Source organism: Suillus clintonianus (genome assembly GCF_016758775.1).
Source record: "Suillus clintonianus strain FC179 chromosome Unknown DEU56scaffold_15, whole genome shotgun sequence".
Classification (NCBI taxonomy): Eukaryota; Fungi; Basidiomycota; class Agaricomycetes; order Boletales; family Suillaceae; genus Suillus; species Suillus clintonianus.
In genome coordinates, this window is record NW_024539239.1 from 138111 (window position 1) to 161707 (window position 23597).

Consider the following 23597-nt stretch of genomic DNA (forward strand, 5'->3'; position numbering starts at 1 on the left):
CTAATCGGGAGGAAAAGAAAACGGGAAGTTCAGTCCGTTGAGGCTTAGATTCCTCAGAGTCACTCGAAGACTCCTCGTAGGAAGTCGGCACTCACGCTCTCCTGACAAAACCGCCCGTTTTTGCAGTATATTCTGTCTCCCTCTTTGTGCAAAAGGGATAGTGAGGGCCTTCTTACGATCTTTCCATCTGTTACATTCTCCGATATCCTGACACCTCGGGTAATCAGCTGCCGTGGCACGACCAACGATGAATTACATTCAGGTAAACTCCTTGTCACACTTTTGACATACAAGCTGACATAAAGTAGTTAGAGAAACTTGGTATGATCTGCCTTGTGCATTGCACGATATGGAGGATTGTACCCTAACCACTGCTTTTTGCAGGCGAGGGTACATACGCCACCGTGTACAAAGTGCGTCAAAGCAGCTTCTCCTTTATATTGCTTCGAAATTTATATCGGTATTAGGGTCGTTCACGAACGACCAATGAGATCGTTGCGCTCAAGGAGATACATCTCGATGCAGAGGAGGGAACACCGTCCACTGCCATCCGTGAGATTTCCCTCATGAAAGAACTCAAGCATGTCAACATCGTCCGCCTCCACGATGTCATACACACGGAGACAAAACTTGTCCTTATCTTCGAATACTGTGACCAAGATCTCAAGAAGTATATGGACCAGCACGGCGATCGCGGAGCGCTTGACCCTATGACCGTGCGAAGTTTCATGTACCAGCTCCTCAAGGGCACATCATTTTGCCACGAGAACAGGGTACTGCATCGGGACCTGAAGCCTCAGAACCTTCTTATCAATCGCAAGGGCGAGCTCAAACTCGGTGACTTTGGTCTAGCACGCGCATTTGGCGTGCCAGTGAACACATTTTCCAACGAGGTACGTTCGTGTATGGTGAGTCTCACAGCGACAAGGCTGAGATGTGGAGTTAGGTCGTCACACTATGGTATCGTGCACCAGATGTACTTCTTGGATCGCGCACGTACAACACGTCGATTGATGTTTGGTCGTGCGGTTGCATCTTCGCGGAGATGATCTCTGGAGTGCCTCTTTTCCGCGGCCGTGATAACCAAGATCAGTTACTTCATATCATGCGCATTGTCGGCACGCCGGATGATCGAGTTCTGAGGAAGATAGCGACTGAATCGGTTCGATCTTTTGATTATGGTGAGAAGTAAAGAATGCTGATTTTCTCCCAGCCCGAAATTACCCTAAAGCAATACCCAAGATACCCAAAGATCTCATTTGCCCAAGTGCTTCCCAAGGCCTCTCCACAAGGTAGCTAATCGGGCCTAATAATTTGACGGGCCTGGACTGACTGCAATGCAGCCCTCGACTTACTTGAACGCCTACTCCAATTTGATCCTGCCAAGCGTATGACGGCCACTGAAGCCCTTTCGCACCCCTACTTTACATCCACCGTGGCCCCTACCTACGGCCCGAGTTCAACTCCAGGGTCGATGGCACCCCCTCAATTCAATTTTCCTCACCCTCATCCTCACGCACAGCAACAGCAACAACAGCAACAGCAGCAACAGCAGACTCAACAGCAGCAACCTCACAATCCAATCCCTCCACCAGGGTCGTCTCAAATCTCTATAACGCCGTCGTCAGTTTACCCACACGGTCAGCAGCCCATGTACAGCACTCAGGACGCTGCAAGGATGCAGGCGCAAGTTCAAGCCCAAGCGCAGGCGCAGGCAATAGCACAGGCTCAGGCTCAGGCTCAGGCACATGCCCACGCACAAGCACAAGCACAAGTTCATATGAATCAACAGGTCGCGCCTGGATACCCTGGAGGGTTTCCTGCGCAGTATCAGCAACATCCACGATAGTTCATTCTAACTCATGGAATGGTCTAGAAAATTTTGATAATTGAGGTTTCGCCCCTTTTTCTTGGGCTTTGTTCCTGTTTTATATATCATGACCCCGGGGACGGAAGAATGTTGTAATCACTAGTCTTGTAACACGGATGTGGCACCTGTTTTCACGTTTCGTTCACGGAGGAGTTAACGTTTGGCGGTTGAAATAGAGGAGCAGTGGGCGATGTGACTCCACAAGGAGAGGTTCCAAATGAGAGTTGCCCTTTGTAATTCAAACACCCTTGTCTCTGGAGGATCATCATCTGAGTACCAGGCAGAGGATAGCCCCAAAAATCGACCACACGCGACATTCTATGAAAGGGCTTTGAGCTCATTTTGTTTCCGGGGACTTGATCGAGAAATGAGGACTGGACAAGAAAGGTAATGCCATGTGGCCACGCATCTTTTGTGCCTTACCAAAAGTTCACCAGTGGCTCACGACTATAAAACCAACTCACACATCCACCATAACGCATATCTAAACAATCCCCATTGATCACTGTCCGGCGCAGCGAGCATCATACATTCTGGAGTCATGTCCACATTCGACAATCTCATTCAGGACTTGACTCGCGACGTATGCAGAGTGCAACCCAAAGACGCTCTCCAGTTCTGCGCTAACTGGTTTCAGTCTCGGCTGGAAGAACAGCGGACGCGAACACGAGACGCGCTGCACCAACGTGGTCTTTCCACAGTTCATGAATTACCATCCGAGTTCTATTTGGACTCCCCTGTTAATGTCGGCCCTCGTAACTCTACACCCACCCCCATTTCTCCATTCTCTCAGGTACCTCAGCGTCGTGCATCCTCGCTCCATTCAGGTTTCTCGCACAGTCCGTTTGGGACTCTCAATGTGCCAGGAAATGCTCTTCTGTCCTTAGACACAAACGGGGCGCCCAATGGCATGCTTGCTCCGACGTTCACCCTTGATGGACGTGAACTGCCCCCAACCTCACCACTAACCGCTGATCCCAACGCATTCGCACGGTATGATGTGTCTTCAACGCCGACCATGTCTAATTCGCTCTCTCTGGGCCTGGGGGATTACCTCCATGCACCATCATCAACCATTCTGGCACGTCGTGTGTCCGTCAGTGCTGAGCCTATCGCAGTAGACAGTGGTCATGACGACCCACTCCCCGTATATCCCAAGACAGCCGACCAACTTCGCCGTATAAAGTCATCCATTGCAGATAATTTTATTTTCCGTGATCTTGACGAGGAGCAGGAGACTGGCGTGCTCAATGCAATGCAAGAGAGTCATGTCCCCACAGACCATGTGATTATTCGGCAGGGAGATGTAGGAGAATACTTCTACGTCGTCGAATCAGGACTTTTCTACTGCTACATCCATCCTGGACCACTACCGCCGACATGGCTAGCGGATACGGCAAACCATTCCTCGCAGCCCGAAAAATTCCTCCAGCCAGGATATCATCCCGTCTTTGGTCGGAGAGTTTCAGAATGCAAGCCTGGAACTTCTTTCGGCGAGCTTGCGCTAATGTATGGACATCCACGTGCGGCGACCGTGCAGGCAATTGAGCCCTCCACTGTCTGGGCTCTTGACCGCACCACTTTCCGCACAATCATTCTGAAAGCAGCTCACAGGCGCAGGACGATGTATGAGCATTTCCTCTCCAGTGTTCCTCTCTTGTCCTCCCTTGAACCAGGAGAGCGTAGTAAAATCGCAGACGCATTGGTCAGCAAAGTACACCCCGATGGAGAGGCGGTTCTTCGGCAGGGAGAGATGGGAGACACATTCTTTTTCGTAGAGGAGGGGGAGGCTATTGTTACCAAGACGCAACAAGGAGAGGAGGGTGAGTACCGCGAGATTACAGTGGGCCGGCTGAAAAAGGGTGACTATTTCGGCGGTGAGTGTTTTTGTATTGTTCTCTTTTAAGTTCTTAAATATTGACGCGCACTTTAACAGAGTTATCTTTGCTCCGACTTGAGCCTAGGGCGGCGACGGTGAGCGCAGTGCACCGGGCGGATCCGTCGCAGTCCAAGTTGAAGGTGGCGGCATTGGACACGGATGCATTCACGCGACTTCTTGGACCTCTTCGAGAGATCATGGAGAGGAAAGCTGGAGAGAGTTATGGACTTTCTTCCAGATTAAATCATTGATGAGAGAGTTTTTGATGTATTCTTTTTTGACTTTATATACCCCCCGTGTCTTATAGTGAAAATATTGTATCCTCAGAATCAGACAATTAACTTTGACCTCGGGTTGTATTCAACGTACTGGTGTCTGGAGTCTGACTGAGCGACCATTCACATTGTTTCTGCTGGCACGGCGATGTGCCAACAAAGTCCCAGTGCAAAAGTGTAAAATGATTAATTTATAATTTCTACAAACAAGGAAAGTTTCGTCCTATTGTGGTTGGAGTGGCTTGAACCAGATCGTCAACGTTTCAACAACAACTAATCCCCCACAGTCCTTTCTCGTCATTCATTCTTCATCGGTCGACTGCTTTTCCCTCGTTACCAGTTCATGTAGGCAGGCTTTTGCTGTCAGTTTGCTTGAAGTTCAAATGAATTAACAGATTTCGAAAGAATTATCACATCTTAGATACTCTCACTCAATCGCCACTCTTTTCTGTTGAATCATCGACAACGACTTATGGACGCTCTTGACAGTCTAGATACTGTCCGAAGGCGGGGCATTGATAGTGGATGTGAGTATTTTCTTGCCATCGTTTCAAGTGATGTTCTGACACCTTAAGCAGTAGGAAACTTACTGTAAGACGTTGTTTGTTATGCAAGAGTGAGCTGCTAGCTGAAGTAAACACAGTGGTGGAAATGGTGCTGCGAGCTCTTTTATCCAGACGGCAGTATCTGCTGCGGAATCGGGCTCCGACTCGAACCCCTTTGGCGGAATTGCTAGTGCTATCAGCAGCATTGTCGGTGGCGTGTCGCCCATTGTCGGGTCTACGTTAGGATCTTCTACTATATCCACCATTCAACTCCTAACCCCTTCTCTTATAGCATTACTGGTGCGACTATCGTCACCAGCTCAAAATCCACTTCTAGTAGTACCTCCACTGCATCGTAAGCTACATATCTATTGCAAATGGCATCAGCACACTAACTTGTTCGACCACGAGCACTAGTAGCACCCCTTCGACAACATCCACGTCGGCACCCACGCTCTCCACACCTCCATCTTCTACTCCTACTCCTACTCAGGCATCCACACCCGCATCTTCCGCCTCTCTGATCGTTATCCCTTCAACTGATGGCACCAGCATTGTCTACGTGACTAGTGTCGCGACCATTTCAGCGACTTCCACCGCTGCACCTGCTGTGTCATTCTTGCAGAACAAGCCTTTGGAAGGCGGAGTTTTTGCCTTAGTTGGAATCGTGATCATGGTGATCATCTTCGTCGTCGTCACGTATACCATCCGTCGTCGTCAGCGCAATCGCCTTGAGAGCGTGATCGCTGATGCTATCACGTTCGACCCGGCTGTGACTGAGCACTATGGAGACGAGGAGAAGGGAATGAACACCTATGAAAAATACAGGCTTAGTGGCAGTTCCTCAGGCCATGGCCATGGCTTCGGGTACGGTCCCCAGCCCGCATACGCGCCACCGGTCCCACCGGTCCCTCCTCAGTACGGTTACTATGGCTCACAAGGATATGAACAGCAGGCAGCTGCTTATCGTGTCCCTTCCACTCAGGGCCCCGTCTATAACCACGACAACGCGGTTAATACGGGTGGTGCAGTTAGTACAGATGGTGTGGTTAATACGGGTGGTGCAGTCGATCCAGATGGTGCGGTTAACGCTGGTGGTGCGGTCAATACGGGTGGTGCAAACCTTACTCGCAAATATTCAAACCGAAAGCCTGTTCCACCTCTTCTGCTAAATCCCGTCTATGACCCCTCTCGCTCTCCAGTTCTTCCCTCGCACTTCATGCAGAATCAGGATACCCCAGTCTCACCGATTGCTCTGTCAATGAGCCCTTCTATACCCCCAGGTGATATAGCGACTCCTGCGCTCCCTGCTCCTGCGCTCCCTGCTCCTGCGCTCCCTGCTCCTGCTCTCCCTGATGACTTGGAGGACGATCCTTACACAGGAATGCTCAAGGCATGTTGACTTCCTGTTGAACATTCATAGCATACTTAAACTGTGTCTGCAGGTTGTCAATCGCTAAATATACCCCAGTGATCTCGATATCTCGATACCCTCATTGGCTGCTTCCACGTGGCAATCGCTTGTTGATTTTTGTCCGCCCATGCTCTCTTGCCTTCAATATGTTCTGAGCAGCGCTCGCGTTTCTGTTTATTTATAGTTATCATTAATGCATTCTGATGCGCTGTGCCTATCAGATATGGTTTTTGATTCTTGTCGAGCTATCATGATGTATACGGAGGGTGACTGGTCATCCATTCCACTGTGCAGTTGCGTGTTCCCAGCATTGTTGTATCCGTAGTGTTTTCTTGATGTTTGCATGAATCAAAAAGTTTTAGAGTGTTTTGGCTGCTTGATTGAGAGGTTTGACATGCATAATATACCACTCATCATTACTCGTCCTTTAACGGCTTGTCTTTTTCGACGGGGCTCGGGCTATCCTCTCTCATATAGCCCACATCCTTCGTGGCTATCCTTTTTGCCAGACACTGCTCTCGCCGCTCCAGGTACCATACCAGCCAAGTCACTCCCAATGTCGAGGCACACGTGCAGATCATTGCGATCATGCCCTTTTTGAAGCGAGGCGCATCCGTAGCAGGATAGAAGAGGAGTGGCCACCAAGCATTGACCGCGTTGTTCCACATGCTTGATGTTCCAAGTCAGTTTTGGGCCCAGCAGGAATAAGTTGAAAAACGTACTTCATGGAAGCAAGCACAACAGCTCGCTCTTGATAATCATCTGCGCATATCTGGTTTGCCCAGCTGCAGAACAACAAAATCAGCATGCGTCAATCTTAGAGTGCGAAGATGTAGCTGACGCAAATGTGGTAGCTTGTCCGGAATACGAGGCTCCTGCAAGATCTGAGAGGGGATGAACTAAGCTTTCAGAGTAGTAGCTCTGGCAGAGACCACAAACAATACGCGAAGAATTTCAACCCCGTTGGACTACTCCACACGAGGATGCAGATCGCAGCGGCTGTGCAGCAGAAGCACATGTACACGAGTACAGGCCATCTTGCTCGTGTGTAATCTGTCCAGGTAGCACAGACAAGCGTGGATGCGATCCCGAAAGCTGTAACTCCACTTGGATAGTAGTCTGATAAAAAAACGTATCAGGGAAGGAAAGATGCAGGGAAGTGATGGACTTACCGACTTGCTCAACTGTATAACCGCTAATGGCAGATAGCCATTGGCCCATCAAATTGTTGGAGCCGAAACTTTCAGTCTCCCCTGAGATGGCAAACTGTACGAAGTGGTGTTTATCCTTACTCGTCGAGTAACGGAAGATGCTTACGAGGAGACTGCATCCGTACCAACGCCAGCGGCTAAGTACTCTCTTCGCGAGATCCCAAGAGAGACTATGATGGACAACATCCGAGTCAAGACGGTCTTGAGAGAGAGCCCGTTCCTGTGGGGAAGATATAGAAACAAAAGTCGACAAATCTTTCAAACATACCTCTTCACTCAAATAAAATGCTTTGGTGGTCGATGGCACATCAGGGAAGATGAAAAAGCCGTAAAGTGCAATCGGGAGCGTAATTACACCATCGATAATGAACCTGGATAAATGGTTTTGTTGAGCGCTGGTGCCCCGATCATCAATCTGGGGACGCTTACAGCCACCGCCATCCGCTTCTTCCGTCGACACCCCCAAGATGTCTCGTAAGACTTTAGTCTAAAATTTTACCCCGGTGTAAACATGATATCTTACTGGTAAACGGCTGCTTGAAGCACACCAGAGAACCTACCGATTGTCAGCGAAGCAAACGAATGTTGGGTGATTACCTTACAGTGTCCCAGCTAGACCCGAGCTTGTAAAAATCCCCGAGCGCTTGCCTAATTCCCCAGGTTTATACCAACTTGAGGAAGCGCATAAGAAAATGTTCTTCAGAGAAATAGAGCACTGACGATCCAAGAATATAATGAGTGCCTACGAAGGTCGATGCTTCTGATATGCCCTGGAAGAATCTGATAGCGTACAACTATCCGCGGAAACGGTTAGCACGGAGGTAATGGGGATGTTGGGGTTTACCTGTTGAACGTTATGGACGCTACTTGAACTATACCATAATCAAATTTGTCATTGCCGTGACGTTTTGACATTTAGAAACAGCAAAAAAACGAACCAGAAGGTGAGCACACCCCACACTATCTGCATCGATGGAAACCACAGTCTTGGAGGGACGACCTGAAGCATCAAGTTGTCTGAAATTTTCAAATATTGAATGGGGCACCACGGGCAATATAATCTCTGAAGGCCTACTGGGAATCATTCCGACGATGTAGCCGCACGTAAAAATGGTATTGATTTTCTGCGAAGGCGCTCAGAAAGCTTCCTGAAAGCATTATGATAATGAAGTACGTACATTGAAGTCGTTTCCTTGCATATTGAGTTCTTGCTTCATCCCGGATACATACGCGTTGTTTACGTTTGCTCGATCAAGGTCTGGTTACGAGACCAGTGTCAGAGACAGCTCCCCATTTATGATCAAGTGGTAATATGAGCGCTAGAGTGAAAATGCTTCGGAGAAAGCTTCGCTGTGACCACATCACGATTCACGTAACATGTTTATGCTTTCATGCACCAGAAACTGTAGTGCCAAAACAACCTAACTCACAGTTTGTGAAATACTACCACCGCAGTGACTCGTTTGCAATCAGTGTTTTCAAGATAAGCCGATGCAACATACCATAAGACAGCAGTAAGACAAAATGAACCAATCCAATTTCAAGAGCAGCCTTCGCTCCAACTTCGAGGAGGGTATCTCGCCCCAGAGGAACTGCCTGGCAGTTTGCCAACGCATTTCGCAGGATGGTCAGGTTTTGAAGTCAGCCTTTCAACAGTGAACCAAGAAGCTGAATGGCGCCAAATAGATGCATATATAAGGCTCGACAACTAAGAGTCGTCTGACTCGAGCACATACGGTACAGCTGGGATGAGAATGAGAATATCCTATATTTGGCTATTGACATTGATTGACAGATCGAAAAGATAAGGAGGTTCAGCGCTAGACTGATGACCAGCCCCCCTGAGGGCTATTGACGCTTTCCTCGGGTTGATGTTCTAGCATGAAATGTGGATTGTGCACATACACTGCATCCTACGGCGGCTTAATGGAACCCTTATACATGTGACTTCAAGTCTTTTGCAATTTGGAAACATGTAATCCGATTTTGAAATCTCATATATTCCTTGAAAAAACAATGCCAACGTCTCGACTCTCCAGCGATTAAGCAACAATTATCCTGATGAAACTACGGATTGCAAACACGACAGTTTGCAACAGTAACTTACATGCACAAATTTGCCGCGCCATATATGCAAGTCTGAACACAAGTCCTGGGATGCCCCATTGCGCGAGGCCATTTTGGTAAGCTTTCAGTAAATTTCAGTCCTGATTTGAATAAAATATACCAGGAATTTAATAGAATGAGTCGGAGGGGCAAGGAAGCGTGTTATAACGTAGTTGAGCGTACACAAAGCGACCACCTCCTACACCTCGGCATTGGCTGATGTGGCTGCCTTTCTTACCTACGATGGAAAACCTGAGTCGGGTAGCTGGGCAATTCCATGGCATCTGATGGTCGCCGCGAGAGAGAGAGGAGGTAAGTGAGAAGGGAGCAAACCGAATATTCACCACAGATTCCATAACGGCCCAGTGTGGCGTTCGTGCTCAACATCTGCGGCAGCATTGGATGGCACGAGCGGGCGCCGGGAAATGATGTTGATGCGGGTCCGACGTTCAACCTTGAAGCTTGAGTTATGTGGGCCGCCAGGCTAAACACTCTTGGGTCTGGGAATTTTGATCTGCAGATGCGACTCCAAGCGATTCCAAATTAGTGCTGGATTGGAGATCATAAGTAGCTTGGCACAAGTGATGGTAGTCTCGAACCGACATTTTCGGAAAGACGCATCAAACGCTGCTGTACCCGGTTGTTTCAGAAGTTCCGCCTGGTTCAAAACCGACCGAAAGAGAAACTTCAAAGAGACTGGTACATAACAGTTATACACGTGATCTACCTTATCGTCAAATTGGCTTGGTCAATCGCGCCGAACCTTCCCCCATCGGGAAAGTTATGCGATGGAATTTCATCGAAACACATAGAAAGTCAGTACTAGTCAGTGGGGGGTGACTCGAACATGGGCTGCACAGATCAAGTCGACACGCTGGCCTAAACAAGCTCGAGCGAGCTTAGAATTTTCCTGCAGGCAACTAATCGACAGCCCGAGAGGATTAGTCATGCAGTAAGATGATTTACGAAATTGGTTCGAATTTGGGAACTTTCCTGATGTCATCGGCTTTGCTGACAAAAATTCCGATGTGCAAGAACTTCAAGTCAAGGAATTCATGAAGTTATTGAATCACCTCCCCCTTCACTCCATCCCCTCCCTCCTCCTTACCCGCAGAGGTTCAGTCCAGCAATGCGCTCACGCTGGTTGTCTCTTATCACCATTGCACCTCTTCTCGCCATCGTCCTCGTAGGACCCCTATCAGTATTAGCAGTCCCTGTGGTGGACCTTGAACTAGGGGAGGCACATCCCAAATCCTCTCGCGCGCAATCCATAGCATCGTCAGGAAACTTCCTTGTTTTCAGACGTGACGATGATCACTCGCATATGCATCACGGCGCACCTCTGACTGAGCTGAATGAGACCGCAATAATCGAGTGGCATCTTCCCACTCCCCCCTCTTACTGGTCTATCGATATCGAGGATCGTGACCCATCGGTACCCCGTTACCCTGCACTCATTGCCTTACATGTCATCTTCATGATCCTCGCCTTCTTTGTCGCCTTGCCTGTTGGTAAGAAGTTCATTATATCACGTACCCGCATCGCGTGCATTCGCACTGACTTCAAATGCGCTACACAGGAATAGCGATGCGTGCTGTAAAGCATTCATGGCACGGACTTGTCGTAGTCGCATTCTACATCTTGTGCGCACTTGGGTGTGCTTCCAGTACATTGTACAAGAAGTTGACACCTGATATGTAAGCGAAACGTCATTTGAATATTAAATGGCCGATCTTACTCCGACATTTTCCTCTTGCTGATATCTCACTCGCAGGTACGAGGGGTCAACCCATGCCTCTCATGGTTACTTGGTCCTAATCTTAAGTTTATGCCTCTCTGCGGTCGACATCACACGCTTTTTCGTTCGTCTATATGCGTTCATAAGGAGCAGAAGCAAGTTCGCCTTGAAACCATTCTGGCGGAATATCGTTTTGGGACGTAATGAAGTCTACGACGTCACAGCCAAGTACACTGGCTTGGACATGGAGGAACCTCGAGAATTCGAAGTGGCCGAAATGAAACCTCTGAGGCCCGCTGAAACCAGGCAACCTTTTCATGTGCGACGGAATCAACCCATTGCAACTACCCAGGCCCAAGATTTGTATGATGCCGTCGACGATGAAACAGCACCATGGGTCAACAATTCTCAACTCGGAAGTAGTCATTATACGCAGTCGAACTTGTCGGAGAGGATCGTGTTTGAAGCCGATTCTCCGCAGGGTTCTAGGCACTCTGATGACACCTTGCATGATTTCAAGCTTCCCGATCTTATTGAACCGCAAGCTCCCCTCATCCGACGCATTGGTCAAGGAGCGTTTGCTACGCTTGAGAGAGCATTGGTTTTTGCAGCCTTCGGTATGACGCTGTCAGGTATCGTCGTATACACCGGTGGCTGCCGCGAAAGCTACATAAACGGCTGTCTTGCACATCTAATCAGTACGTAGATGTCGTACTATGCGGAGGCATCGACACTTACTAGTTTTGCAGAGGGTGGCATTTTCTGGTGTTATGGCTTGGTTACATTTGCTCGGTACCTTGGATCTTTCTCTGAGCGGGGGTGGGCCTGGAATATCTCGCCAACTGGTGAACATGTTTCTGCTGAATTTGTGGAGTCGTTAGTCATTTTCCTCTATGGCATCACCAATACTTGGATGGAACGTTTTGGCGTTCACTCTGGTGACCCTTACACTACCAAGCAAGTGCAGCATATCAGCATTGCTGTACGCTACCTTTCTTCCTGCCTTTTCGTATCTCACAATTATATAGGTCATGTTTTGGTTTGCCGGACTCGTTGGGATGGGAATAGAATCCAAGCGTGTTCGCCGCTGGCTCGCAGCGCCTGCTTTAGCTGCCCTCGGCCCAGCAGAAACTTCTGAGCCCCCTAGCTACCGTGGTAGCTTCAACCCTTTCCCTGCTCTCGTCATTGGCGTCACCGGTGCTGCAATGAGCGCTCACGCCCAGACTTACCTCTTCCAGGTAATTTGGGAATTCATCCACTCCTTTTCAAGGTTAAAAACGTTTCGAAACAGGTACAGATACACGAACTATGGGGACAGCTCCTTTTGGGATTCTCGGTTCTAAGGTGCTTGACCTACTTTTTCGTCTGGCTTGGCCCGCCCCGCTCTATCCTTCCCTCTCGACCGCCGACGGAAGCTCTCGGAAGCTTCTTCCTCGCATGCGGTGGTTTGATGTTTATATTCAGCACAGAAGAAGTAACCATTGCCGCTATGCGGAAAGGGCGTGATGGTATGTGATTTTCTGCCCCGTAGTACCTCCGCATTGATAAACGGACCTGTCATAGATATGATGATGTTCCTCAACGTTGCTGTTGCTATCACATGCTTCGCGTTCTGCTGGACCTTCTCCATCGTTGCGATGAAAGGATGGCTTAGATCCCGAATCAGTCCCCGCTACCCGTTCTCAGTTCCATGATCAGGAGAAATCCTCTTGTCATCAGCGTTTAGACGTCAACATTAACACACGGGACCTCGTTTCAATCGATGTTCATATTCGCCCACATTTACAGTAGTTGATAATCGTGCTATATTCATGGTCTTGTAACAATAATCGCTATTCCCTTACGTATTTTATGATGATCTATGTAGTACGACGAAATGTCGATATCAAGTTTCTCTTACACAATTGCACAAGCTGAGTGACAAATATAGGGTGAATACACATTCAAATCTCAAGTGGTGACTTCGCGACCAGGACAAGGTACGCGCGCGCATGACTCCACCGTGCAAATTTATAATTCATTGATAACGAGGGTGATGGTTGCGTGCGTGCGTCACGATGGTTGCTTCAGAATTGGAGTACTTTGAAGTACGAAAAACTGCGACGATCATTTCCTCAGTAGCACGTACACTGGGTCACCGAGAACAACATTGGTCAAGTGCCGATATGAACCAGTTATTGACAGTAAGAGTCCACCGAATGACGCATAGGCCGTGCTGCAAGACATGAGTGCGGACCAAGTAACCATGCAAGCAACTTACACGATGTCGGATGATCCAGTATCAAACTTATATACCTGTAGAACCAAATGAGTAAATTTCAAACCCCTTGAGGGTGATGTGGCCGCACCTTCCCATACATAACATAGTCGTAATCTTCTTCCAAGCCTCTCCTTCCTTTCCCATCCGGTCTCCAAACATCTCTGTCTTTGTCTTCCCCATCTTCCCCATCGGTGGGTGCACTACCGTCCCGTGACAGTGACGAAGCAAGGGCCATTGCGAAGCTGTCCCCGTTGACTAGAGGAAAGAGCTCGATGTTATAGTCAAGCGTCAAGTCCATGTCATAGTTTTTTGAACGAGCGTATAATCGAGATACTGGGTTTACATGGGGCATTGTTAATCACAGGTACAACAAAAAAAGTGATACGCATGGGCAAGTCCGGACCTCGATCGAATTTTTTGCCGTCCTTGTCGATGGCATCAGTCGTAAAGATGTCGTCGAAAACGATGCTAGATGAGGTGGAAGCCATGGCTAATACTATGTAGTAGTGAAGAAAGAGTCTGCAGTAGCCTATAGATCACTCCGATAATTTCCAAATAAAGTAATGCGACCCGCTACAAAGATCGATTTCTATCTGATTCTCAAGATCTTGACAAGATAAACAGGAGAAAGTTGGCGAAAAGTTAGGCTCAGCTGCACCCCGTGCTGGTCTCCCATGTTACAAACCAGATGACAGCACAAAGCTTGGCAGCTTTGACGAGAACACGCTGCGTTATCACTTGGATTGGCTCAGCCCGCCAATACGGAAGTCAAAGTCAATGATTGAGAAGAGGCCCCGAACGAAAGCAAAGTTCTTCAGGAATCGGAGAGGAAGCCGATTGGACTAGGACGAGTATAACACGTACTTGGTACATTTATATGTATACATGATGACAATCATGTAAGACCTGAAATCAGGACTGCATAATCTCCCAGGGCTCCCATCCATATCCAGAATCCAGACCAACCACACCCTACGAATCCCTGCCAGCAACTCGGACGACTCTCAAAGTCTGTTCTCCACAGAACCCGTGCGAGCTGGGCGGCCCCGAGACCGAGACCGAGATAGAATGGCGCCCCATGAGCGTTGAGAACACCCGCGAGACCAATCAGAGAGACGGTTGATGCTGAGAGGGCGCTAAGAATGGGGCGCGTCTGCTCTCCAAAAAGCAAGGCAGTTGAATGGATACCGACGTTTATGTCGTCTTTTTTGTCCTGCGATAGTCAGAGGGTAGAATGCCTATTGTGCAGCAACACCCACTTGATGTGCGTATATGCTGTCGTATACAAGAGTCCAGCACACTCCACCTGCGTATAGAGGGAGACAGACACTCCAGTTGACTGCCCCAGCAACCGCAGACCAGCCGAGCAAAGCCCCCCAATTAAAAGTGAGCCCTGCGGCATCGTCACTTCAGTCGTATAATACGATAGAAACTACTAGCTCATACCTAGTACGGCTTGCGGCCAGTAGGTGATTCTTTTCATGAGCGGGTATGTGGTCACCAAAGACAGAGATGAAGCTCCAAGAAAAATGCTTGTGAGTGAAAAGGTCAATGCCTGTGACAGTGGAGCGAGAGTGAATATAATACGTGCCTGTACCAATTCAGCTGCAACAAAACTCCCAGTCCCACCGTCAACTGTCCAGCTAAGAACACCAACGCCTGTCTTTGGTTGATGTCACCTCTCGCAAGTGGTCTACTCTGTGTTCTCTCTGCGATGACGCGTCGGCGGAAAGAAAACGCGACGACGGCGCGTGTTCTACTTACCTACGGCTTTGTCTAAATTTTTATCCCACATGTCGTTGATGGTGCAACCTGCGCCGCGCATGACAATTGCTCCAAGTCCAAATAGGCCGAGATATGTCAGAGGCGTCGTTATTGGGGCCTCTAAGGCATATGCGGCCATGGTTATGGACCATGCTAGATGGAAGAAGGATGAGGTGGAAGCGCGCACAACTTTAAATCCACTAAACGCACCGCAAGGGTAAAATAGCAATAGGGTCCCAATTGGCTTATCTATCCTTGTCAAGTAGAGGTAAGGTCGGATTTTTGGTGGAAGACGGTCGACCCAGGTCGTCGGTGGTGTTGAAGTACCTGCTGTGCCAGATACATGACGGCTCAATAACTTTGTTGATGGAGACCGTATGCCAGAAATTTGACCGGCTGTTTGGAACGTGTGCCCACCAACCCATGGTATATTGCACGCCGAGTTCCTCGTCAAACGGTGTCCTGCGTACAATCTGGAGAACCGGGTTAGTGTAATGATGGTCATGCTGCAGGACGACCTAAGCGGTGAGCACGTAATTTGATCTGTGATTGTACGTATATATTACTGGCTTAAGGCGTAATGAATTCTTGTTCGTCTTTTGCTCCTCCCCGACCATCCGACGACGGCCAAGGGGAAGGCTACCGAATGGACGGTCTTAGCGCGTAACTAACACGCCCTCATATGTCCTTGTCGCTTTCATTTCTCTCGCTCGACGTTGACCCACCGCATGGTTGCTGTTTTCCGTACTTCTGTACTCAGATTGTATGCTGCTTAGATCGGTCTGTAAGCCATGTCACATTCTCCTGCATGCTTAGCGTATTTAATAATACATAGAGTCCACCAAACCTAACCGGTCAAAATTTCGTGATATCTGAACATTTTTTTCAGCGGAAAGCTTCAGTCAGCCTGACAACGGCCTGAAGAACTTTTCTTCAGCAGCCACTTGATGTCGGCGGCTACTGTTCGAAAGGGTACGAAAGGCACATGCAAGGCGATACGAGAGCTGATATGCAGAATGATGTCATAGGGTAATGCAACAAAAGTCAAGGCGAGAAGTCTACATTCACCACTCCTTGGCAAGTCTGAACGACCACATCCAGTCTGAAAAGATAGCAGGTCAGTTTTGAAAGACCTTGATCACGGTTTCTGTGGATACAGACCTGCGTATACTTGCCCATCATCGTCCACAACACGGCTTCTGACAGAGTACGATCCAGAACGTGCCACAAAACCCGACGGCGATTCTTCTACATCAAAATTTTTCGTGTATGGTTCTCCTTGGGGATGGGGACCGTATGACCCAAGCATTTGCTCGAGCTTGTCCACTAGAGAGGTGATCAAAATCAAGAACCTGAATCACAATGAGAATGCACTGATACCTTTGATACCAGCACGTTTGACCAGCTGGATGTATCGTACACCCTTTGCAGCAAGCTTTTAGAACCTATCAAGCCAAAACAAAGACAGGCCACTCACAGAAATAATTGAGTGATTCACCTTGAACGTAATCCGAACGCTGAGACAATATCAGTCTGACGGCATCAGAGAACAACTTCAGCACACTCACTTATATTCTACGCCCTCCTTGATAGTAATTGGGTTGTTCTTGATATCAGCCATCATGGCAGCGTCATTGAGGTTAAAGACAAGCTTCTTGCCAGGAGGCAGTGTGGGTGAATCAAGCTCCAGGGTCAGAACTGTCACCTATACGATCCGTGAAATACAGCACGGACAGTACTGAGAGAAACATACTCTTGGTCCTGAGGTGTCCCCAGTTGATATTCCAGGGGTGATACCAAGACTGGCTTTCCACCGTGCCAAGCTCTCATCTTCTGCGTCGAGCTGTACGTATTCATCCGCTGTTTTTATAGCGCCAGTTTGCTTGTAGCCTGGGACAGAATCAATAAGCTGCTCATTCCGTTTCTCCTACATTGAATGCTGGCCTACCTGGGGTGGCAGAGGGCTGCAGATCATCCTGATCGTCGTTCTACAGTAATACCGTACCAATCAGCCAGCCGATTATAATCGAGGTTCATGTTCAACACATACAGCAGACATATCAAACGTGAAACTCGAGAATTAGATGGAAATGAACAGGTCGATGAGTGGCAGATATGTTGCAGTTTCCAAGGGCCTTTTGCGATTGCTTGGCAGTGCATTCTGTTGAGACACTTATCTACTGATCTGATTTCACACGCCTGTTGCCTAGGCTCGAAACTCGAAAGTAACTTAGTAAGTTCAGATATTGATATTTTGTAGTCTCCAGATAGACTCGATCTTCGAGGCTCGACAGGGCTTTCGAGGGCTTTCATTGCGGTTTGAACAAGATCAATATTAATGGATGGCGGAGGGTCAGCGCCCCCATTTGGTGGCAGCCAAAACATACAAAGATACAAAGGAAGATGAGTGTTAGGGGTCTCGGCATGGTTTTGGGGTCACGCCGTACTATCATCCACTCCTGTGTCTTGTACGTATACGCTCTAGAACATGCAGTGCTGTAGAGCGCTGGCCGGTCCACAGATTCGTTATTCGAAGTACATCCATAAATAATAATGCATATCCGATCCATACAATAACATGTAATGAACAACAATGTTGTAAGCAAATAAAGAGCAGAGGGCAACGCGATAAAACGTCAAGCAAAAACCTTCGTATAGGCCATGCGGCACATAAATCAAATCAGTAACAGGCAAGCATGTGTTGAGGTAGACTAAGGTGATAGATGAGGCGAAACATTATGCATGCTTTCTGGAGGTAAGGCATTTCAGTTAGTCCTTCGGTTATCTGACGTTCTGACACGAACCGCCTTTGAACCAGCATTTGCCCTTACTCAGGTGGAAACACTTCGGACCGTTAGGGCATACATGACCCCAGCAGCACCGCTCGCCGTATGGGCATAGGAGACCTGTCACGGCCAAATTTAGTGAGGCATCGAGGTCAAGCTGAATAAACATGCCATTTTTCAGGAAATTACAAGGAGCTTTCTTGGCGTTAGCAGCAAGAGTAGCCAGCTGATCTGGCGTCAGGATATAGTCATGCGAATATTTACAAGCCCCCTGATACCGAAACGTTTCGTCAGTCAAGTGAGGAAGGCTCGCGGTCCACACTTACGCCTTTAGTGCAGGACATGAGATAGAATTCATTACAAGGTGGGGGAGAATCTGTGTAAGCGGTAAAATGTCGAGTGTCTAGGCACTGACCACAGCTAATCAACACAATCTTAACTCACGCTTATGAAGGGGCTGGGAGCCATCAGCATCGACAATGAACCGCAACGAGAGGATGGGCTTACCAACGTCGGGTCAACTAGCCTTCCCGTCGCGGAAGCGCTCATGCTTGGCGGCGAGTGCGGTGTCGGTAATCCACCAGATGTCAGTGTGGGACTGAGACCGTTCATATTCAGTGGTGGAGGGGTCCTCAATGGTGGTGAGAGCCTCTGGTTGATAAACAATGTCTCCACATTCAAAATCGGCAAACGGTGTTTTTGCGCGTAGTTGGGGCTCGTGCGGCAGGCTTCTAAGAAAGCAACTTTTCCCAAAAGTCCGTCATTTTGCAAGGCAGCAATAGTTGGAGCGTAAGTGTTTTCCTGACCGCCTGTGTTACGTCAATTCCTGTGAACGACAATGAGCATCGATGACACTTGCCGGCAAAGAAAATCCGTTGAGTTTGGGGAAAGCGCAGGTATGTTTGGAGATACTCTAAATGGGTATAAGTGACGAATTTCATTGATCATCACACGCTAACCTGTAATTTTCGTGAAGGTGGCGTCTTTGCCGTATCCGACATCAACCAAAACAAACCTAGGCGAAGACTGGCTGAAACCCATAATGAAGGCATCGAGTTGCTCCGGGCTACATAATTTATGTCGCTCGAGAACATTCGCCAGTACGGCCTTGTTAAAGTAAATCGTTACCCAAAATGACAGTCGGCCGAGAACGTGAATGTCCTCGCTGGTTAAATAATCCGCGACTGCCCTCGTCAATTGTTGGGCGGCCTGGCGGCCACCTTCGTGGCCTTGCCTAAGGAGTAAGTCATTAAAAATACAAGCATCCCCGTCAATGACGCAGAGTACGAGTAGACTCTGACTCTGTTCGAAATTAGGGATAAATTTAGTCAGCCAGTGAGCTCGAGCAGGAAATAGACTGACCATGAAGGTTTCCATCGACGCCACCTGAGAATTCAGAGAAGCCAACCTCCCTTTGAGAGCCTTGGCCTCCCTGTCTGCGCCTTCAAGTGCTGTCGCATGGGCTTGTTTCCAGACCGCAAGCTCGACCTCGAGTTCAGCTAAGCGATTCTCGAGGTCAGCATTCCGCTTAATTGTCGCCGATGACAGGTCTGCACACCGGCATTAGATCACAAGCTGATTCCTGGCACGAGAAAGGCACATACTCAGAAGTCTACCCAGCGTCTCATCCCTTGTGAAAATTTTCGAATCAAGATTTCAGCCGGTGCACCAAATAACCCTATGACTTACCAGAGCTGCTGACTGACCTCTGCTACCGGAGACGTTGCCATATGGGTTGGCGAACGATGGGAACAGAGTGGATATTAGATATTAGGGAGCACAGGAATATCAACAAAAATCGGCAGCCTTTTAAACCATCGAAGCCACGATGTTTACCTGCAAAGGGGCTGGGCCGTTAATCAGGCTAGATCGCGGAATTCGTGTAATGGGAGAAGGCCGCAGATAAGGCAATTATATCATTGATATGAGCAGCTCGAAGGTCATATTGTCATTCGAAGAAGTCGAAACTGATTTGGCTAAGTCACGCGAACCAAGTGAATGTGCCGCGCTCTTCGTTGAGAATCACTTGTACGTGCTCAAGTACGTCAATAAGAAAATTCCATCAGCATTACGTTGTTAATTCTCCTCCGCGATGATGATCTGGAGGTTAGCAAAAACTGAACCTTGATGTCAAGACGTGACTGCATGCATATATGTACAAATAGATGTTCCCGAGGCCGAACCCATCTCCGGCAGGACAGCCTCGAATGGTCATAACAAGAAACTTTATCATATAATAAAATCGAAGGTGCATGTTAATTCAGTTGTTCGGCTGGCGGTGCATTCCCGCTGAAGCGAAGATGAGAGTGGTTTCGTGTGGAGGATGACGAGATGTCTCACCAGCGATGAATTTGCATTTTCCTAACTTCAGGTAATAACAAGTTGTTCCATTGGGGCACGAATGTCCATAAACACAGTCATCCCCAAATGGACAGTCTCCACCTCACGAACGGTCAGTATACCTAGCAAATTGCGAGTGCGAAAAGCACACCTTCGTTCGTGACCTTACAAGGCGTCTTCTTTGCATTCTCTCCGAGTTCTTGATAGTGTTCTGCTTCCAAGATATACTCATGCGAATATTTGCAACTTGAACCGTGCCTGCATTGTGCCAAGTAGAATAAAGTGCACGGAGGTGGAACATCTTTGTGAGAAGATCAACATTACATCACCACAATGGACGCTAGGCTAGTGAACATACGCTTAGACAAAAGCTAGCAGCAATTTGATTAGAATAGCGTCAAGAAACATGAAAGGGCAACGCGACTCACCAGTTGGTTATTGATACGTCGTTGCTTCGGTGGAGAAGGAGGGGTCAATCGCGGGAAGCGAAGCGGAATCTCGCTTGCTTCGCTGGACTCACTACTACCCTCACTTGGCTCTATTGCTGGACAGCTAAACCGTGCCGCCATCGTTTGTGGTGTTTGCAACACTGATTTATAACTCGGGATACTTCCGCGTCGAGCCATTGCTCCTTGAACTTCCCCAGAAAAAGAGGCAATACCAGGCGGAGTAGTAGGAGGACAGACTGGTGCTGCATTACTCAATTTCGGAGTAGTAGGCGCCAGCCCGGGCGGGGGACCAGTCGCAATGATATTATAAGACGGTGCCACGAGTTTAGTCGTCATAAACAACTCGGGTATTCTGAGCTCAGGTAGCTGAAGCGCCCTGATATCAAGCGCTACGTCAGAATAACCAGGCATGAGAACAAGCTTATGACCAAGGCTTGAGGTGACGACAGAACGAAGGTTATGCACATAACCATTGTCATGACATCCTGTTTGACGAAAATCAGCAAACTGTTTGGAAAACGAGGGTGGAACTTACCACCAAAGAATATTTTGTAAGTGTGTGGGAGACGGATGTTATCTTCAAGATGAACTAGACGTCCAGAAATAACTTCAATAACTCCGTGCAAATCATCATGGGAGTTAGCTCACCTTTAAGCTTTGCATCAGCGGCTTCTTTACTACCCCCTACGTCGACCATGATAAATCGCTCAGCAGCTTGATTGAAGCCCATCATGAAGTCATCAAACTTGGTTCTGGCCGTTGTCAGACCCACTCGGCCAAACGTTTCCAGAAGGCCGCGTTTGTTGTAGAAGAGATATACCCAAAGTTGGTATTGTTCAAATCCTTCACTGGTGGATATGAATTGGCGAACGCGTTCGGTCAGTTTTCTCGCAGCAGCTAGGCCACCTTCCTGGCCTTGGCTCATCAACTCCTGCGTGAAGATCATTCCGTCGCCGTCAAGCAAACATATAACTCGTTTTTCCAGGCCCTATAACGCGGTTTCTAGTCATACCAATAGTCGTCTAGGTCAATGTAAACGCACTTTTAAGACGTTCAACTCGTGTATCAATTCGTTTTTCTCTTCCGCTTGTCTTCGAAGGCGGTCTTCCATAGCAGAGTAAGCTGTTTGGAAAACACCCAAATTCGTTGAAAGCTCTCGAATACGATTCTCGTAGAGGCTTTCGTTTTTCAGTAATATCTGTATTTCACCTGTCGAACATGTTGTGGTCCTGGATGAATACTATTTCGCGTCAGAGGTGCATACCAGAAAGGTGCTCGAGGGTGTTTCGTCTGCATGGCTGTCATTCAGTACTCCACGTAGCAAAAATACGATTACAGACATTGCATGCTGCTGGACGACTCCATGATTTTCGTTTGCGTTCATCATTGCTGGAGAGGCAGGAGAGAAGTCGTGCTGCGCCACAGTTTATAAACACAACCCCTTTGACGTGATCCTCGCCTTTGTAGTATGTTGGTGAAAGCGATGCATGTGCTGTGTGCCATCAAGATTCGCTTCTAAAGCTGAGCAGCAGAAAGCTCAAACGGTTCACTCGTGGCATTTTACGCCTTTGCATGCAGGCATCCATGAAGCTTCTTGTTCACACGTACGTCTTGGCCAACGCGCACAAGTCATGGCATCCGAAGATGTGATCACAACAAAGCGAGATCATATCACTGGCCATGGGCATCGACAAAAACGAACCATCGCGCGAACGAGTATCGACCTATAAACTAGTACTGTGAAGGATTGCCATGAGTTCATTACAGCGTGCGATCAATCATTTATAAAGAAGGCCTGTGGGCGGTGACCCAGCTTGTTTTGTCTGCAAGGTAACGGCAAACAGGCGCTGTGACAGAACCCAAAACTGAATTCATTTGCAAGGTCAGGCGGAGTCTGAGGCCTGAGGCCTGAGGTACAAGTAAGGTACCTCATCCAGGCCCACAGGCCTGCTTCGGATCTCAAATCGTTGGCTTTGTTCGAATGTTCACGTATCCGTTGTCGTGACATCCCACAAACAACCGTGATGATGAATTCGTCAACGGGGGAGATCGCATGTCTGCGACAAGTCCTCAAGGCGGACTTCAATTAATCCGTCAGCCTTGGGACAACACGACTATACCTGCTGCTCGATAGTTAGTAATCACCGACATTGAGCTCTGTGTATGCAGCCTCCTTGATGTCTAATATCAGCCATTTTGGATTATTCTGCTGCCTGATTAAACCCCATCAAAGATCGTCAAGTGCAGTCCTGAGATCCGATTTTGCAAATGTGGAGAGCGAACTGCGCCTACCGTAAGGTGTTCCCAGAATTGGCACCGCGCTGTACCATGATTGAAAGCAGAAATTCGCCGCGGAGTTTCTAGTTGTTAGCTGAAGATGGCTACCTTCGCCGTCTTGTTTCATCAGATCACGAGAGAAGAGAGTGCCATGTCGGTCGAGGAGGCGCATGATTCGCTGATATCAGCTCCATTTCAATATGAGAGCTGATTAGGTGGTGAGGCCGCCACCTTCTAAAGTTCTTGTTCCAAAGTCTTGTTCTTTTCCTCCATATTAGCGTACACTGACTTGGAGATTGTATATTGAAGGTCTGGAGCTAACTATCACAGCCGGCTTCTCTCGAGACCTGTCGTTTGGAACAAAATCAAAGAAGTTTTGCATAGATTGTCTGAGATGTGTACCTAAACTGTGGGCCACGAGGGTGGCGGTGCGACTGTGGACTGGGTCGATCAACTTCTTTCGGTTGAAGCACGCCTAGCATTCGGCACAGAATCCACATAATGTATGCGAGCAATGAGGAGTTCCGAGTAAGGGCGTTGAAGATTGAACGTAGTGGAAAGAGGTGGTTGACCAGGAGAAGCAAATTGCTTGCCGTTACAGGTGGACTCATGAATCGGTGCCTAGCACAATATTCGCCTTGAGTAGTACATAGCAGCCGACAAGGTGCACCAGCACGCTGAGG

At 48.3% G+C, this 23597-nt stretch overlaps 10 protein-coding genes across 10 annotated transcripts; 4 read left to right on the plus strand and 6 right to left on the minus strand.

The window, feature by feature from the left end:
• The first annotated feature begins 15 nt into the window (after positions 1-15).
• On the plus strand, positions 16-2224 carry DEU56DRAFT_785829 (Pkinase-domain-containing protein). The gene is made up of 7 exons (XM_041352314.1): positions 16-262; positions 309-321; positions 385-413; positions 468-893; positions 947-1162; positions 1214-1292; positions 1344-2224. The coding sequence occupies exons 1-7, from the start codon at positions 248-250 to the stop codon at positions 1847-1849; spliced, it is 1284 nt and encodes a 427-aa protein (XP_041211511.1). The 5' UTR covers positions 16-247; the 3' UTR covers positions 1850-2224.
• Positions 2225-4117, plus strand: DEU56DRAFT_785832 (cyclic nucleotide-binding-like protein). Its single transcript, XM_041352315.1, has 3 exons — positions 2225-2257; positions 2308-3747; positions 3807-4117. The coding sequence occupies exons 2-3, from the start codon at positions 2412-2414 to the stop codon at positions 3998-4000; spliced, it is 1530 nt and encodes a 509-aa protein (XP_041211512.1). The 5' UTR covers positions 2225-2257; positions 2308-2411; the 3' UTR covers positions 4001-4117.
• A 148-nt stretch (positions 4118-4265) lies between these two features.
• Positions 4266-6351, plus strand: DEU56DRAFT_785833 (uncharacterized protein). Its single transcript, XM_041352316.1, has 7 exons — positions 4266-4369; positions 4420-4551; positions 4603-4615; positions 4668-4808; positions 4862-4924; positions 4987-5962; positions 6015-6351. Exons 2-7 carry the CDS (start codon positions 4497-4499, stop codon positions 6027-6029), a joined length of 1263 nt encoding a protein of 420 aa, XP_041211513.1. The 5' UTR covers positions 4266-4369; positions 4420-4496; the 3' UTR covers positions 6030-6351.
• Positions 6352-8934, minus strand: DEU56DRAFT_785839 (major facilitator superfamily domain-containing protein). Its single transcript, XM_041352317.1, has 17 exons — positions 8697-8934; positions 8625-8637; positions 8373-8452; positions 8270-8318; positions 8133-8211; positions 8039-8066; positions 7915-7988; positions 7797-7865; positions 7718-7750; positions 7624-7665; positions 7463-7565; positions 7301-7414; positions 7156-7249; positions 6923-7102; positions 6825-6867; positions 6706-6768; positions 6352-6652 (listed from the first exon to the last, which is right to left on the minus strand). Exons 1-17 carry the CDS (start codon positions 8808-8810, stop codon positions 6400-6402), a joined length of 1431 nt encoding a protein of 476 aa, XP_041211514.1. The 5' UTR covers positions 8811-8934; the 3' UTR covers positions 6352-6399.
• A 1139-nt stretch (positions 8935-10073) lies between these two features.
• On the plus strand, positions 10074-12948 carry DEU56DRAFT_785860 (uncharacterized protein). The gene is made up of 8 exons (XM_041352318.1): positions 10074-10273; positions 10336-10811; positions 10880-10997; positions 11075-11736; positions 11788-12020; positions 12067-12276; positions 12330-12546; positions 12602-12948. The coding sequence occupies exons 2-8, from the start codon at positions 10430-10432 to the stop codon at positions 12730-12732; spliced, it is 1953 nt and encodes a 650-aa protein (XP_041211515.1). The 5' UTR covers positions 10074-10273; positions 10336-10429; the 3' UTR covers positions 12733-12948.
• DEU56DRAFT_785870 (RNA polymerase I) lies at positions 12949-13915 on the minus strand. The gene is made up of 4 exons (XM_041352319.1): positions 13702-13915; positions 13387-13631; positions 13299-13333; positions 12949-13253 (listed from the first exon to the last, which is right to left on the minus strand). Exons 1-4 carry the CDS (start codon positions 13784-13786, stop codon positions 13145-13147), a joined length of 474 nt encoding a protein of 157 aa, XP_041211516.1. The 5' UTR covers positions 13787-13915; the 3' UTR covers positions 12949-13144.
• Positions 13916-13917: 2 nt separating this feature from the next.
• Positions 13918-15678, minus strand: DEU56DRAFT_785876 (4-hydroxybenzoate polyprenyl transferase). The gene is made up of 6 exons (XM_041352320.1): positions 15273-15678; positions 15063-15215; positions 14890-15007; positions 14745-14830; positions 14558-14691; positions 13918-14511 (listed from the first exon to the last, which is right to left on the minus strand). The coding sequence occupies exons 1-6, from the start codon at positions 15565-15567 to the stop codon at positions 14194-14196; spliced, it is 1104 nt and encodes a 367-aa protein (XP_041211517.1). The 5' UTR covers positions 15568-15678; the 3' UTR covers positions 13918-14193.
• Positions 15679-15834: 156 nt separating this feature from the next.
• On the minus strand, positions 15835-17211 carry DEU56DRAFT_785878 (immunoglobulin E-set). The gene is made up of 8 exons (XM_041352321.1): positions 17113-17211; positions 17011-17050; positions 16816-16952; positions 16631-16767; positions 16540-16579; positions 16443-16485; positions 16224-16388; positions 15835-16164 (listed from the first exon to the last, which is right to left on the minus strand). The coding sequence occupies exons 1-8, from the start codon at positions 17119-17121 to the stop codon at positions 16127-16129; spliced, it is 609 nt and encodes a 202-aa protein (XP_041211518.1). The 5' UTR covers positions 17122-17211; the 3' UTR covers positions 15835-16126.
• Positions 17212-17585: 374 nt separating this feature from the next.
• DEU56DRAFT_785889 (uncharacterized protein) lies at positions 17586-19798 on the minus strand. The gene is made up of 11 exons (XM_041352322.1): positions 19538-19798; positions 19453-19478; positions 19211-19398; positions 18808-19150; positions 18708-18761; positions 18356-18657; positions 18293-18305; positions 18175-18224; positions 18020-18119; positions 17867-17968; positions 17586-17811 (listed from the first exon to the last, which is right to left on the minus strand). The coding sequence occupies exons 1-11, from the start codon at positions 19576-19578 to the stop codon at positions 17774-17776; spliced, it is 1257 nt and encodes a 418-aa protein (XP_041211519.1). The 5' UTR covers positions 19579-19798; the 3' UTR covers positions 17586-17773.
• Positions 19799-20026: 228 nt separating this feature from the next.
• On the minus strand, positions 20027-21911 carry DEU56DRAFT_150642 (uncharacterized protein). Its single transcript, XM_041344783.1, has 8 exons — positions 21680-21911; positions 21286-21625; positions 21173-21226; positions 20617-21122; positions 20547-20559; positions 20340-20489; positions 20189-20290; positions 20027-20137 (listed from the first exon to the last, which is right to left on the minus strand). The coding sequence occupies exons 1-8, from the start codon at positions 21746-21748 to the stop codon at positions 20109-20111; spliced, it is 1263 nt and encodes a 420-aa protein (XP_041211520.1). The 5' UTR covers positions 21749-21911; the 3' UTR covers positions 20027-20108.
• Positions 21912-23597: the final 1686 nt, after the last annotated feature.

Coding starts and splice junctions, on each gene's coding strand:
- DEU56DRAFT_785829 (XM_041352314.1), top strand. Junction 894..946: donor TGAACACATTTTCCAACGAG/GTACGTTCGTGT, acceptor ATGTGGAGTTAG/GTCGTCACACTATGGTATCG. Junction 1,163..1,213: donor GGAAGATAGCGACTGAATCG/GTTCGATCTTTT, acceptor ATTTTCTCCCAG/CCCGAAATTACCCTAAAGCA.
- DEU56DRAFT_785832 (XM_041352315.1), top strand. CDS start 2,412: ATGTCCACATTCGACAATCTCATTCAGGACTTGACTCGCGACGTATGC. Junction 3,748..3,806: donor AAAGGGTGACTATTTCGGCG/GTGAGTGTTTTT, acceptor GCACTTTAACAG/AGTTATCTTTGCTCCGACTT.
- DEU56DRAFT_785833 (XM_041352316.1), top strand. CDS start 4,497: ATGGACGCTCTTGACAGTCTAGATACTGTCCGAAGGCGGGGCATTGAT. Junction 4,809..4,861: donor TCGCCCATTGTCGGGTCTAC/GTTAGGATCTTC, acceptor CTTCTCTTATAG/CATTACTGGTGCGACTATCG. Junction 4,925..4,986: donor AGTAGTACCTCCACTGCATC/GTAAGCTACATA, acceptor CACGAGCACTAG/TAGCACCCCTTCGACAACAT.
- DEU56DRAFT_785839 (XM_041352317.1), bottom strand. CDS start 8,810: ATGCGTTGGCAAACTGCCAGGCAGTTCCTCTGGGGCGAGATACCCTCC. Junction 8,212..8,269: donor CATCGTCGGAATGATTCCCA/GTAGGCCTTCAG, acceptor TGAAAATTTCAG/ACAACTTGATGCTTCAGGTC. Junction 7,751..7,796: donor TCGGGTCTAGCTGGGACACT/GTAAGGTAATCA, acceptor GACAATCGGTAG/GTTCTCTGGTGTGCTTCAAG.
- DEU56DRAFT_785860 (XM_041352318.1), top strand. CDS start 10,430: ATGCGCTCACGCTGGTTGTCTCTTATCACCATTGCACCTCTTCTCGCC. Junction 10,812..10,879: donor CTTTGTCGCCTTGCCTGTTG/GTAAGAAGTTCA, acceptor TGCGCTACACAG/GAATAGCGATGCGTGCTGTA. Junction 12,277..12,329: donor CCCAGACTTACCTCTTCCAG/GTAATTTGGGAA, acceptor GTTTCGAAACAG/GTACAGATACACGAACTATG.
- DEU56DRAFT_785870 (XM_041352319.1), bottom strand. CDS start 13,786: ATGGCTTCCACCTCATCTAGCATCGTTTTCGACGACATCTTTACGACT. Junction 13,632..13,701: donor CGGCAAAAAATTCGATCGAG/GTCCGGACTTGC, acceptor ATGTAAACCCAG/TATCTCGATTATACGCTCGT. Junction 13,334..13,386: donor ACTATGTTATGTATGGGAAG/GTGCGGCCACAT, acceptor TTGGTTCTACAG/GTATATAAGTTTGATACTGG.
- DEU56DRAFT_785876 (XM_041352320.1), bottom strand. CDS start 15,567: ATGACCATCATTACACTAACCCGGTTCTCCAGATTGTACGCAGGACAC. Junction 14,831..14,889: donor TTGCAGCTGAATTGGTACAG/GCACGTATTATA, acceptor TTCACTCACAAG/CATTTTTCTTGGAGCTTCAT. Junction 14,692..14,744: donor CTGGCCGCAAGCCGTACTAG/GTATGAGCTAGT, acceptor ACGATGCCGCAG/GGCTCACTTTTAATTGGGGG.
- DEU56DRAFT_785878 (XM_041352321.1), bottom strand. Junction 16,580..16,630: donor AAGGAGGGCGTAGAATATAA/GTGAGTGTGCTG, acceptor ATATTGTCTCAG/CGTTCGGATTACGTTCAAGG. Junction 16,165..16,223: donor TGATGGGCAAGTATACGCAG/GTCTGTATCCAC, acceptor CTATCTTTTCAG/ACTGGATGTGGTCGTTCAGA.
- DEU56DRAFT_785889 (XM_041352322.1), bottom strand. CDS start 19,578: ATGGCAACGTCTCCGGTAGCAGAGGTCAGTCAGCAGCTCTG. Junction 19,151..19,210: donor CGTCGATGGAAACCTTCATG/GTCAGTCTATTT, acceptor AATTTCGAACAG/AGTCAGAGTCTACTCGTACT. Junction 18,120..18,174: donor TCATGTCCTGCACTAAAGGC/GTAAGTGTGGAC, acceptor TTTCGGTATCAG/GGGGCTTGTAAATATTCGCA.
- DEU56DRAFT_150642 (XM_041344783.1), bottom strand. CDS start 21,748: ATGGAAGACCGCCTTCGAAGACAAGCGGAAGAGAAAAACGAATTGATA. Junction 20,291..20,339: donor TTGTAAGGTCACGAACGAAG/GTGTGCTTTTCG, acceptor ACCGTTCGTGAG/GTGGAGACTGTCCATTTGGG. Junction 20,138..20,188: donor AAAATGCAAATTCATCGCTG/GTGAGACATCTC, acceptor TCTTCGCTTCAG/CGGGAATGCACCGCCAGCCG.